The sequence below is a fragment of the Pagrus pagrus genome (genome assembly GCF_965226575.1).
Source record: "Pagrus pagrus genome assembly, chromosome: 17".
NCBI classification, from domain to species: domain Eukaryota; kingdom Metazoa; phylum Chordata; class Actinopteri; order Spariformes; family Sparidae; genus Pagrus; species Pagrus pagrus.
This window is the reverse complement of record NC_140201.1, coordinates 12,673,461-12,687,423: the sequence shown is the minus strand read 5'-3', so window position 1 is coordinate 12,687,423 and position 13,963 is coordinate 12,673,461. Positions and strand designations below refer to the sequence as shown.

At 39.7% G+C, this 13,963-nt stretch overlaps 1 protein-coding gene across 1 annotated transcript; it reads left to right on the top strand.

Moving 5' to 3' along the window:
- The first annotated feature begins 8,246 nt into the window (after nucleotides 1-8,246).
- Nucleotides 8,247-12,080, top strand: znf706 (zinc finger protein 706). Its single transcript, XM_084378683.1, has 3 exons — nucleotides 8,247-8,365; nucleotides 10,932-11,077; nucleotides 11,190-12,080. Exons 2-3 carry the CDS (start codon nucleotides 10,943-10,945, stop codon nucleotides 11,283-11,285), a joined length of 231 nt encoding a protein of 76 aa, XP_084234809.1. The 5' UTR covers nucleotides 8,247-8,365; nucleotides 10,932-10,942; the 3' UTR covers nucleotides 11,286-12,080.
- Nucleotides 12,081-13,963: the final 1,883 nt, after the last annotated feature.

The following is a 13,963-nucleotide window of genomic DNA, read 5'->3' as shown; positions in this document are numbered from 1 at the left end:
TTTTCACCACACAAAGTAACTATTTAGATCAATTCAGCAATATAATGACCAAAAACATTAGAAAACTAAATACAGAGGGAATTTTCAATAGTGGAAAGTAACTAAGTACACTGACTTGTTTTGATTATTTTAATTTTTGCTACTTTATACTTCTACTCCACTGCCCCTCAGAGGCAAATGTGCTTTTTATCCTACATTTGTTGGACAGCTGTAGTTACTACAGATTTTTTAAGATTGAGATTATACATAAAAACATGATAATTTTATAAAAAATACATGTATTGTTAAAGATTAAACCAATTGTTTTCAAACTATTTGGCTGCGTAGTTAGAGTCGTCATGTTTTGGATGTTTATGAGTTATAAATGAGTTACATTTATTTTTTATTAACTCATAAAATCTGAAACATGACGATTGAACCATCTAATAAGTTTATAGGGGAAATGTCTCTGAAGGTGCAATATGTAAGAATTGTGGTTGAAAACATTCATAACTGCTAAATTTATCAACAGAATGTGAAGGAATAACAGTTTTGACGTTAGACAAAATAACGTCTACGTACTGTGTTGTGAAGTATATTTAACATGCTAACCAGCTAGCCTCGTCCTTGTACAAAACACCACTTCCCAGTTGCTCTGAGCTCCCGTCTGTACTGCTAGCTGCCGGCTAACTGAGCTAGTTCGCTAATGGCAGCTACAGTAGGCAGTTAGTGCTAACTCTGGTGATATGCTGTCCCCTATCTATTTTGAGTATGAATTCAACAGGTGACCATATTGCACCTTTAAGTAGACATTTCCCCTCTTGACTTCTTAAAATGAGTGTTCAAGACTCAAAGAGTGAGTAAGTTGCATGTTATTTATATTGCACTTTTCTTAAAATACAGGTTAAAATGTGCTTTTCAAAAACAACAGTATAAAATAAAAAAGATGTCCAGGAGAACTGACAAATACCAAGCACAGAGCATAGAGCATGTGAAAAACAAAAAGTCTTCCCCCACTGTTCTACTTCACTTCATTTCAAAGGGAAACAACATACAAGTTTGAACTACTTCTTTCACCACCGCTGCATTTCACAGTCACACACAAATAATGAAGAAAAGACAAACACCCCTGCACTTGAATTTTCAGAAATGATTGGGGTGCAATAACCAAACTGGTTTGACATCTTATGAATGTGTTTGCATGTCAAAATGCGGGCCTTTTGCTTATGAAAGCCTGCAGGTGTTGTTGTATGGAAATCTAAAAATTACGTTTCAGATTCAGTTTAACCGTCAGTGGTGATGTGTGTGTGTGTGTGTGTGTGTGTGTGTGTGTGTGTGTGTGTGTGCGTACGTGAGGAACAAGCATGTGTTTACGTGTCCTGTGGATGATCACTATCCTCCCTTGTCTAATTTGTTTTACTGAGCACCTGGGCCTTTGCTGAGCTCTGTGTGTGTTTAAATGGAATTGCTAGATAAATACAGGTGGAGTCCTTTTCACCCAACAGCACACAGACAGAGAGATGAACAGCAGAATGACAAAAGAGAAGGACCAAAAACCTCATTTAAAGTACGAGGGAAAAATAGATGAATAGCTGGTGTATTCCAAGCATAATTCTATTCAACTTTATCGCCACTTCTTCCCATGAACAAAGATAAATCAATGAGTGGGTCTACTGGACACAGGCCCACAGGGTCACTGGGTCTTTACCCATATATACTGTTAAGAGACACAAATGTACCACAAAGAGATGTAGAGAACTTGTACAGATCTAGCACAAGAGATACAAAACTACCACAGAGAGATGCAAAACTACCACAACGAGATACAAGACTACCACAAAGAGATGCAAAACTACCATGGAGAGATACAAAACTACCACAACGAGATACAAAACTACCACAAAGAGATGCAAAACTACCACAAAGAGATGCAGAACTAGCACAAAGAGATTCAAAACTATCACAACAAGATACAAAACTATGACAAAGAGATGCAAAACTACAAATAAAAGATGCAGAACTACCACAAAGAGATAAAAAACTACCACAATGAGATACAAAACTACCACAACGAGATGCAAAACTACCACAACGAGATACAAAACTACCACAACGAGATACAAAACTACCACAAAGAGATACAAAACTACCACAAAGACATGCAAAACTACCACAGAGATACAAGACTACCACAAAGAGATACAAACTACCACAAAGAGATGCAAAACTACCACAAAGAGATACAAGACTACCACAAAGAGATGCAAAACTACCACGGAGAGATACAAAACTACCACGGAGAGATGCAAAACTACCACAAAGAGATGCAAAACTACCACAAAGAGATGCAGAACTAGCACAAAGAGATTCAAAACTATCACAACAAGATACAAAACTATGACAAAGAGATGCAAAACTACAAATAAAAGATGCAGAACTACCACAAAGAGATAAAAAACTACCACAATGAGATACAAAACTACCACAAAGAAAAAAAACTACCACAACGAGATACAAAACTACCACAAAGACATGCAAAACTACCACAAAGACATGCAAAACTACCACAAAGATACAAGACTACCACAAAGAGATACAAACTACCACACAGAGATGCAAAACTACCACAAAGAGATGCAAAACTACCACAGAGATACAAGACTACCACAAAGAGATGCAAAACTACCATGGAGAGATACAAAACTACCACAACGAGATACAAAACTACCACAAAGAGATGCAAAACTACCACAAAGAGATTCAAAACTATCACAACAAGATACAAAACTATGACAAAGAGATGCAAAACTACAAATAAAAGATGCAGAACTACCACAAAGAGATAAAAAACTACCACAATGAGATACAAAACTACCACAAAGAAAAAAAAACTACCACAACGAGATACAAAACTACCACAACGAGATACAAAACTACCACAAAGAGATACAAAACTACCACAAAGAGATGCAAAACTACCACAGAGATACAAGACTACCACAAAGAGATACAAACTACCACAAAGAGATGCAAAACTACCACAACGAGATACAAGACTACCACAAAGAGATGCAAAACTACCACGGAGAGATACAAAACTACCACAAAGAGATACAAGACTACCACAAAGAGATACAGAACTACCACAAACAGATGCAAAACTATCACCAACAGATGCAAAACTACCACAAAGAGAGAAAAGAGGCAAAAGTACCAACTAAAAGATACTAAACTACCACCAACAGATACAAATCTACCACAAAGAGATGCAAAACTAGATTCTAAACAACTGTGAATGACATGACTGTAAAGGGGGTGCGTGGGGGCTTTTACGTGTCTGTTCCCAGGGGTGTGTTGTCTCCACATCTGTCCGAGTCAATGAATCATTAACTCTACTCAGAAAACAAGGTGAGAAATATGTCTGGCTTGAATTAATCTAAATAATGGTTTTGTATAAGCTTATCTACCCTTCCCTACATGACTTCTCCCAGCTGGAATGTCAGCCATGTGGAAGTATGACAGATGAAATAGTGTGAGGGCTACCGTACAAGCTGCCACAAGCAGGCATGGGCAAGACTGGAAAGTCAGGGGCCAAGAGCCACAGAATACCTTCCTCTGTGTGTGTGTGAGAGTGTGTGTGTCCCACACTGTGAGAGAGGTGAAAGATGTATCCTACATACCAGAAGTTTTTTTGCAGGGAGAAGCAGCTTGTCTGGACTTGGCCAGGATTAGGTGTCTGAGTCTACCTGTGTGAGTGCAGGAACTCACAGCTGGGGCAGAGGCGGAGAGCTGTGGGGGATGTGTTGTCCTCCAGATGGACAGCAAGGATGGAGGATGAAGAGAGATGAAACAGGTAGACAACATGTAAGTGCCCACGTTGTTAACAACGAAAATAGGTGTAAAATAATATCTGAGGGGTCAAAAGATGTGTGAAGGTAGGAAAAGAAAGAAAAATATATTTCTGTTTCAAAAAATTATGCTTAATTCATCATCCTTTTTTCAATGTTTTCTCGTCACTTCTTCAAATGAAACAATCACAGGAGAAAGAACATCCCATTTTGTCTTGATATGCTCGTAACTAAAGACAGGCCACAAATAAACATTATTTAATTTCAAGGGTTCAGGATATCCTAAAAATGTGTTTTGTGGAGTATCATACCACGAACATGACTATATTTTGCACTTCCTTACACATTTCAGATTTAGATGTAGACCTGAGTTTCTACTTTAATAGCATAAATTGAATATGCAAAATGCTTACAAACTGTATCATTCTCTTGACTCAAATTCGCCAACAGTCACAGTTGCTCCAAATATCAGCAAGCTGCTGCTGTCCGTGAGCTTAGCGAGTGCTGTCACCACTTTCACAATCAGCCTCTGTCCGACCAGCTTATGTGTGCCCGACAACAGGCCTCACCTCTCCTACTTCAGTTGCACTCCGCGTGTGTCTCTGTGTGTGTGTGTGTGTGTGTGTGTGTGGAGCTAAGAAATTAACTTTTTTCCCCCTGAAGGCACGGTATGCCCTCCTGATGTGATTTCTCGGGGGAAATATCAGCGGCAGTTTTAAAGGATAAGATCACTCAATTATGAAAATTCAGTCATTATCTACTCACCCCCATGCTGATGGAAAGTCGGGTGAAGTTTCGTAGTCCACAAAACATTTCTGGAGCTTCACAGCCAAACAGCGTTGCAACATTCTGAAGTAGATGGGGACTTGTTTCAAAATGTGAAAAAAAAAAAAAAACAACTTTAAAAAGATAATAAAATTGCTCTGAACAGCTTGTTTGGCGTAATCCAAGTCCCCGGAAGCCACGAGATGCCAAATGGATTTGAAAAGACGTTATTTGCTCACTTTTTTAAACCAAAATTGTCACTGTAGCTGCTAAGCTAAAAATGTAAGTGTGTATCCTGTCCGAAGGGGATGCACAATCTCGACGACGTTTCAAGGGTGTAAGTAAAGTCTTTACAAACTTATCCTTGAATTAAAAAAAATTAAAGATGTCATTTGCATAACAACAAACTAGCACTTCGTTTGTACCATTACATTTGGGTGTAACTTTTTATTTACCAAAATACACTACAAAAACATCTCTGTTAAATGTTTCAACAAACCCTGTGTATGTGTGTGTTTCATATGTCAATCACATCACGTGTTTTACGAGGCCTTTAAAGGCAGCAGTGAAAGTTACCAGCATGTGGATGTGTTGTGACTGTGTCACGCCTTGTATACAGTCCAACTGGTCCAGCAACATTGTGGCACGTCATGGTGGTGCAGCAGCAGCAGCAGTAGTAGTAGTGGACTGTGGCAAAACCTGTTGGTTTGGAAAAAAAAAGGGAAAGCATGAGGAGGGCAGCAGGGAGAGGAAGTGGCCAATGGGGAAGGTGAAATCAAACTTCCTCTTCCCTCAACAGCCTCCAGAGCAACAAGGAGGTCACACTCACCCCTGACAGACCTGTCCCTGCTTATCTGTTAGTGTGTGAAGGTGTGTGTAATGTGCCTGAAATGCATCTTAAGAAAAGATCTTTCTTGACCCTGGCTTGACCCCTGGATATGTGGTCATGCAGTGGGAAATATAAACCAGAAATGGCAGTTTCAGCTAAAAGATCATTTACAACAAAAGGGCACCTAAAAAAAACTTAGCCGAGACTAAACCTGAAAACCCTCGGAGCAGGCGGAAAGGACCCAAATGGGAAAAAAATCTCAGGCTGTCTGCGGCAAACCCCTGCTTATTCATACGCACAATGGACAGCCAGATAATATTCTCCTCTGCTATTGAGAAGCTGACACCTGGAAGATTTGCTTTCACACAGGCCCTAAGGCTGGACAACCTCGCCCCAAACCTAAGCTAGCAAGTACCTGCACAACAACCTCCAGGTTGGGGGAACTTGAGCAATGTGTGGCTTTGTGTCATTTTTTCTCCCCCTGCTTTCTTTTACTTTTTGCCCCCCTTCTGAAAGCATAATCACACCCTTCTCTCTTGAGAGATATTTCACAAAAGACTGAAAGGATTTGTCTCTTTTCTTATGATGAGGGAGGGGGGGAATAAGCAGGAAGGCGGAGGGGGACACAATAGCTGGCTGGAGACTTTTCTCACAATGATAAAATTTCTCTTAAGACGGTCATGACACCTAACTGTCGGGAACATCTCCGACAGGAATGAGCGCTGTGAGCAAAAATAGACACACAAACTCACTACTTACTGACTTGTTCTTTCTAATAAATATCTAATAAGTCATTTATGATTCTAATGAATGAATGCAACTCACAGCTAGACTAATAAACTATGATTGAACTACTTTCTTTATAGGCTGATTGATATTTTGGTGCACGATGTTAGTCTGGGTTTCCATCATGTGATAACTGGAGTTGCGCTTCATTTACATATTAGCTGAATTTAGTCAAATGCTGAGCGGAGGAGAACAGCTTCATTGTTCCCGCGCGACGGCAAAACCGCAGTCACAGATAAAAATCTAATGTAGTCCCATGATACAAATGATCTGTCTGTCTGTACAGTCAGGCTGCAGGTGTGTTTGTATAGCTGTGATTACAAATAAATGTTAATAAATGCAAAACAGTCAAAATAGGACACACTGGACCATGCAGCAAGCAATTTTAGAGTGTAAATATGATAATTTAACTCTTTTAGTGTTACAATCATTATTATTACTTGAAGTGTGTCAGGACTCGTGTTGTGTTCAAGGTGTCGTGGGTTTGTTGGAGAGCTCAGGGAGGGAACACAATGTAGATGCACTCACAGCATGATTTAACCCTGATGTTTTACTGATATCTCCTGTAAAACACACATACACACGCACACCAAAACATACTCTACCCCCCCACACACACCTGCCCCCTAGTGTTACCTTGAGGGAACAGCAATACAGCCCACAGCTGGTGATGATGCAAAGTGTTTTGGTACTGCACACACTGAATACAGAACCTCTTCCACTGGCGGTCTGTGGGCCAAATTTTTCTTAGTAGGCTTATTAGCCCATTCATTAGTTGTCTCTGTTGCTAAGCACAAAAACACTCTTATTTCATTAAAAAACGTTTTAACCCAGGCTGTTTAAGCAGGGGGAAGATTAAAAGAGTGCATTTTTCCTGTACTTTTGTAAATATATATATACAAAGCACAGACAAAGCTTTACATGTTGGACAGAGGAAATCTAAAAGCCCCATGACACTTCACTTTTGGCCCTTCTAACGCAGTTGTTGAATAAGCCTCTCTATACTAATAAAGACTGGAAATGTGTATCTTTAAATTAAAGGTAATATCACATATTGTGCATAAAGCTCAACAAATAATCTGTCAAAACAAATTAACACATTTGCAATATAAGAAAACACAAGTTACAAAATGCCTCCCTGTGAAGAGTAAGTAGAAGTAATAAAATAAGGCAGACAGGTAGCAACTGAATGTTGGTTCACCTTGTGATTTTGTCGACAGATGTCTCACTACATATAAAATGAGTTGCAACTTAATATTATTATGATTATTACACCTGCAATAAGTGAGACGTGTATGCATAATGCACGCTGAAATTGGATGCTTTATAGAAACTTAACCGTGAGCAAAGTGAAAAAAAAGGCAATTTCTCCAAAGCTAAAATGTGTGAATGCTTCCAACACGAAGAACTGGATGTGAAAAGTCTTTAATCTCCTTATTCCAAACAAATCATGAATCATTACCGGGCAGAGGATAGTGGAAGCAGTGGATAATGTCCAGCTTTGGGGTCTTCATGAATCATTTAATGAAATTTTTTAAATTTTTGATATGATTTTACTTATGTTTATGTGAATGTGCACTGCCCAAACTCTTCCACATGGGGGCAACATCACCAACATCATTTATCTGCAGCATGGTGACATGGATGTATTTGCTCTTATAATTCATCCATGCTTGGCGACTATAATCAGACAGCTATACTAGTGCGTTCACGGACTCCTGCTATAATCGTAAAAATGGAATCTGATGACGTACCTCTACGGTTAATTCAATAGGGGAGTTATCTTTTGTTCCTGTTTGAAAAGCATTATGTTTGACATAGAAAGTCTAGATTACATTACCACCTCCGCGACATCGATTGGTTATTTGTGACATCCTGTGACTCACTGCGAAAATCAAAGTTTGATATTTACCATTAATTTACTTCTAATATTTATAACTTTTTACCCTTCACGCGTGTTAAGTCAGACAAAAACCTTAGGAGCCTGTATAGCTACGGTTGTTTTAACCAATTGATCTGTATAATTACTTTCAAACCAGAATTGTTCGATTGTCATTGAATGCAGCAAGTCTTCACCTGTCTGTGAACCAAGCAGCTGTCACCCACACTCGAGTGTGTGTGCACCCGGAGAAACGACACGTACTTTTGTTTTTAAGAGGTAAGAACTGCTGTTATTTTGAGGTTTTAAAAGCGATGACATATCGCTGATACTCTGAACTTTTCCTGGATAACGTTTCCCACAGGCTCGAGGAAATAATCACCACACGGTTAGCCGGTTAGCTAACGAGATAGCCAGAGTGAGCTGTGGCTAGCATTTAAGCTAACCCACGTTACAGCACAGTGTCACCTGTAGTTCAGCCTCAGCTAAAAGCTGGATTAAAGCAGGGGGAAACAAACTAATGTGACCTTGATGACAAGGACCCAGATGTGCTGTGGTAGCTGAAATGTTTTGTGTCAGTGAGCCTAACAGGTTGACTTACCCGAGCAGGAAATGGAGAGTTGGGGGAGGATATTATTGCCTAATCGGAAGCTAACTTGCTAATTCGTCTGTATTTTCTCGTTGACCCTAATTATGAAGCTGCAATGAACCTCATGACATGCTATTCCTCAAGCTCTAAGAACACGTTAGACTAGTTTTCATGTCAGCCAACCAACATATGGTGTTGGCACAAGTTAACACGAGTGCTTAACATATTTTCCCACGCTAACCAGCGCTAGTTGCTGAATAACAGCATGCTATTAATAGAAGTAAAGCAAGGCTGGGTTATCAACAAGCAAAGTGGTTATCTGCCCTCCCTAGTCCTCTCAATCAGAGTGGGAATTTGGTAACATGCACTGCTAAAACCTAAAAACTGCTAATGGCCCTTTTTAAAGGAGAAGTTAACTCAAAAATGAAAATTAAGTCATTATGTATTCACCCTCAAGCTTGTGGAAATGCGGGTGAACACATTTCTGAAGTTTCACAGCAAAACAGCGTAGCAGCAGTCTCCTAAACAACTGAAGTATTCAGGGACTTGAAAAGATGCTGTTTACACCATCGATTTCAGATGAGTGAGCGCTGATGCTTTTAGCTTGGCAGCCACAGTGTTTTGTGTTTTGCGTAATAACGTCTTTTCAAATCAATTTGGGATCTGGGAGCTTCAAGTGACTTTTTTGTTGTTGTGAATTACATTTTAAAACAAGTCCCCATCTACTTGAATTGTTTGCGAAAATGCTGCAGCACTGTTTTGTTGTGAAGCCCCAGAAATGTTTTGTGAACTATGAAACTTCACCTGACTTTCCATCGGCATGGGGGTGAGTAAAAAATGACAGAATTTTCTTTTATGGGTGAATTTATCCTTTAAAGTGGCTGCTGCATTATTACCTAATATGATGTAAAAATCTTGGGAGCCCTTACTCCTTTTTGCCCTGGGGCCCTTGAATGTGGTCACACTAGTAGTGTCCAGTTACTGTAGACGTCCTCCCCACAGGCACAAGTATTTACTTGTATCCACCTAACCTTTTATGAAGAGAGGATCTTGTTGAAAGCACCTTCCAAGGAGGGCGCTTGGGACTGGAGAAACTAGTTCACCAAACCACACAGTAACAACCCATATTTAAATGTTGTAAGGGCAGGTAGGAACTTGTTTCCCTCTCTGATACCACACCCAGAACAACCAGTAAGACCTGGTCCTGTTTCAGGATACAGTTTTGTAATCTTGTGTCAGATTTAAGGGTGGTTGCAGATTCTCTCAGCTGAATTATAAAACTTGCATGCTGGAATCGGCCCCTGTGCAGTCACTAGGCTAAGCATTTCTAGTGTTGTTTCCTCCTTCCTGAAAGTCTTTTAAGACATAAATTACTCCTACCCTCACGTGAGTCAAGGTTTTATGGCCCTCTGGCACCTGCATTTTAGTTCAGGTTAACCCTTATCTTGTTAAATTTGCCTTACACGTGCTGACTGGCACTTGTTTGTCCTGTGCTTTTTACCATCTGCCTAGATCTGCAAACTTTTAGCTGCTTATGAGAAAGGCCTTGTATTGGTCCTGCAAAAGACTGGAGGAACATAATGAGAGAATTGCCTGCGTCTCCAAAGAAGTTTGTGATAGCCCCTTTGCTATGAAGATAAACATGTTATTGTACAACCTTTCTCTGTCGGCACTAAAATGACTATTAACTGACTTCTTAATTGTACATGTGTATCAACGATAATAAAAAGTTAAAGGTTAACTATTTTTCCATTTGGACCCTATTTTCCCATGTTTACTTGTCTTGGTTGACAAATAGGGACAATACGATATTTGAAACTGGTATTGGACAAGATCTCTGTTGCCTGCAGCCATGACTCAGGCTGAATTGTCAAAGAATTAACGTGCACTAAAAGCTACAGAGAAGGTACTTTTTGTTAAAAAATAACAATAATAACTTTTTTGTTTCACCAGAATTGGCTGCAATTGCTCTCGCCACAGCCACCAGACTCCTTTTGCAGAATAGTAATTTTATCATTAAAAAACACACTTCATGTAAATTCACAAAAACAAAGTAGGGGTCGGCAAAACATTCTTGGATAATCTTTCCACTGTTCCAGCCAGGGCTGTCACGGTATCATATTTTCACTACAAAACAAATTCACAATAACTATTATTGCGATATGTATAGTACTTCCGTTACCCTACAAATATGTCCAAAACACCGATGTGTATCAGTAAACATTAAGTCCTTTGTCTTTGCTTCCTCCTGTTTAGGATTTGCCAGAATGGCACGCGGGCATCAGAAGCTTCAGTCTCAGCAGAAAAATGCCAAGAAACAGGCTGAGATGAAGAAAGCCAAGGGTCATGATCAGAAGACGGCAGCCAAGGCAGCGCTAGTGTTCACCTGCCTTGTGTGCAAGGTGAGTATGAAGTCTCAACTATGACAGCCAGGAAGTCAAGACCTGTTAAATTCTCCTTTGATCACTGAGAAGTCAACATGATATATGTTGGATGTATCGTCCCTTCCCTCAGTCCCAGATGCCTGACCCAAAAACCTTCAAGCAGCACTTCGAGAGCAAGCACCCGAAATCCCCTCTGCCAGCCGAGTTAGAGGGAGTGGAGGCATAAACGGTCACTCTGGACATCAAACCAAGTTCTTCAAGGCCCTGTACCAACTCTGCACTTGTCTCAGTCTGACAGCAATGGATGATTTGATGTAACCAACATGAAGCAGTTAACCTCATTCAGGCTTTCACAGGCCAGGTTGCCTTTGACGCAACGCTTCCTCCCATCCAGTCCTGTTTTTTAGCTTAATTACACGCAGGGCTGAACCCAAATGTCTGTGTTTAATTCAGGGCCTCTGAAGACCTGCACGATCCAGGAACAATCTAAGAGGAGAATGAAGATTTCTCTCTTCATTCACACGGTTTCTCAGAACAGACTCATTACTGCCCTGAGTTGATGTGCATATAGGAATATTTCTTGCTGCTAGCTCATGTACCTCTTTATCTGAAGCTTTGACTGATTGTCTGATTAAACCTTTACAGCAAACTCATGGGGTAAACTTTTACAGTGTCCTTAAACAGAGCATGGATCTGGCTTGGGTGGGAGAATTCTGATTTAAAGTTTGCTGCAATCAAGACCTCATGTATTTTATTAGTGCTTTGAGTATTGAATCAAAAGGAGGCTGCAACATGTTTTCTGACATCACTTGTTAAATATGGAATTCCTCAACAACGCTGTCTGCCTTGTTCTACTGCAACCTGTGGTCTATCTAATTATAATTTCATGTTGGGTCAAGAAATGTGAAATTATGCTAGCCATAAAATCTTTCGGGGGCTTGTCGGCAACATTTATGCTTGGAAAATGAATGTATGCTCGGATGATGTATTATAGGAGTTAATTAAATTTTACTTTGTTGTATATGTGCTTTTTTTCTTGAAAGTTTTTCTCTTCATAAAGTTTTCTGCCATGGTGCTTTGTAGGACACAGGCTAAAACAGACTGATGTGTGTTTTCTCAGGCCTGTCAGTGACAGATACTGTAGAGGTATGTGTTGTTCTGGTTTGGTGGACTTAAATGTGTCTGTTTACTTTTACTCACAACTGAGCTCAATATTTACTGCTTTTCCCTGCAGCTCTGCTAACAGAGCACATCTTTTTTCACATTATGGATATGTAATTCTTCATAGGATCAGCTATTGTAATTTTTCAATAATTAATGAACTGGATGAACATACATGTAGGTGAAAGTAGTCCCAGGTACTGTGTTTTAGGGAGTGCTAGAGAGACATTTTGCCCCGCCCATGGCTGACATCCATAAAATGGATTAAATTTCCACCATGATTGAGTTTTGTGCAAAGCTTCATGAGTTTTAGAGCATGTTTACACCCTCAAAAAAGTGATTTACTTTGAAATAGGTAGAAAAATAGTGATAATTCCTCGCACTTTTCGTTGCTCAGGCCCTACTATAACGTAAGTAAATCCGCTATATCTAGATTTTTATTTGTATCCGCATCAGATTGTACACTCATAGATACCAGCCACTTATATTCAGCTGATTTTTTTTTTGTAAATCAAGATCCACGTATTAATCCCAAACAAAAATATCAAAAAATGCCTTATCTCGCACTGTTAAAGAAAGTGAGAGAAATTCCTGGATTGTTTATTCTCGGCTAAAACCCATCATCCATCCAAGTTTCATGGTAATCCGTTGAGCAGTTTCTGTGTAATCCTGCTGACCAACCAACCAACCAACCAACCATGGGCGAAAGCATAACCTCCTTTATGGCAGTAATAATAATGAATATGTGTGTACTCAGTATTCCACTGTGCCACTCAGCAGCCTTAAAGAGAGACAGGAAGACTCACAGTGTGACAGACAGCTCATTTGGACATCATCCCAGGACAGGAGGCCATGTTAATAATAAATGATCTTTCACTGGGACATCATATTGATCAAACACAGTGTACACAGTTTATAAAAGCATTTATATTTGCTGCACTTGGAGGTTTTAACGCCTGGAGTCAGCTGTCTCAGGAGAATGTTCCCTGATAGGAAATGATGCATTATATACTGTATTACTTCAACATAAGCAACAATTTGATATTGTTTGTGCTTGTTCTTTTTGAGGGTTAAATTATGTTTATATAATGGTGCTGGACGGGCAAATGAATACATTAACTCAAACTTCATCAGCAGAAAACTCTTTTGAGGGAGATAAAGAAGGCATATATTTTTCTTACAAACTCTACATGAATTGAAAGGGGAAAGGATGACACTTGGAAAATAGGACAACAACAGGAACACCACTGCCAAACCTGAAACGGATATTCAAATCATAATGAAATACTGAACCCTGTATATCAGCGCTGTGGTGTGGACTGATACCAACCGTCATAAAAGCTTTGTATCAGCCACACAGCTCACAACAGGAAGTGACTCGAGCTACAGCGTTGTGTGTGTCTAATTAACAAAAACAATGAATCCTGCCTGAACCCATTAGTCACTCGACCATCTTTATGACTCTGTTTCATTACAAAAAGCACTCATTTCCTGTGGTCCCGTTTCTCCGGCCATGACATGCACCAGTTAAGCTCAGACTCACTGAAAAGATGTGTTGTCCTCCCATCAAGATGAGAAGGAAAACCACAGCACTGCATTTACTGGTGTTACAAGCTTGCCTTGTATTCACAGAGCTTCTAAAGAAGGCCACAAAACCGACTGAGCCAGAGAAAAAAAACTCAAAATCATTCACAATAACAAAAAATAAAGTCAGTGCCATAGCTACATTTTTCATTGCCAACA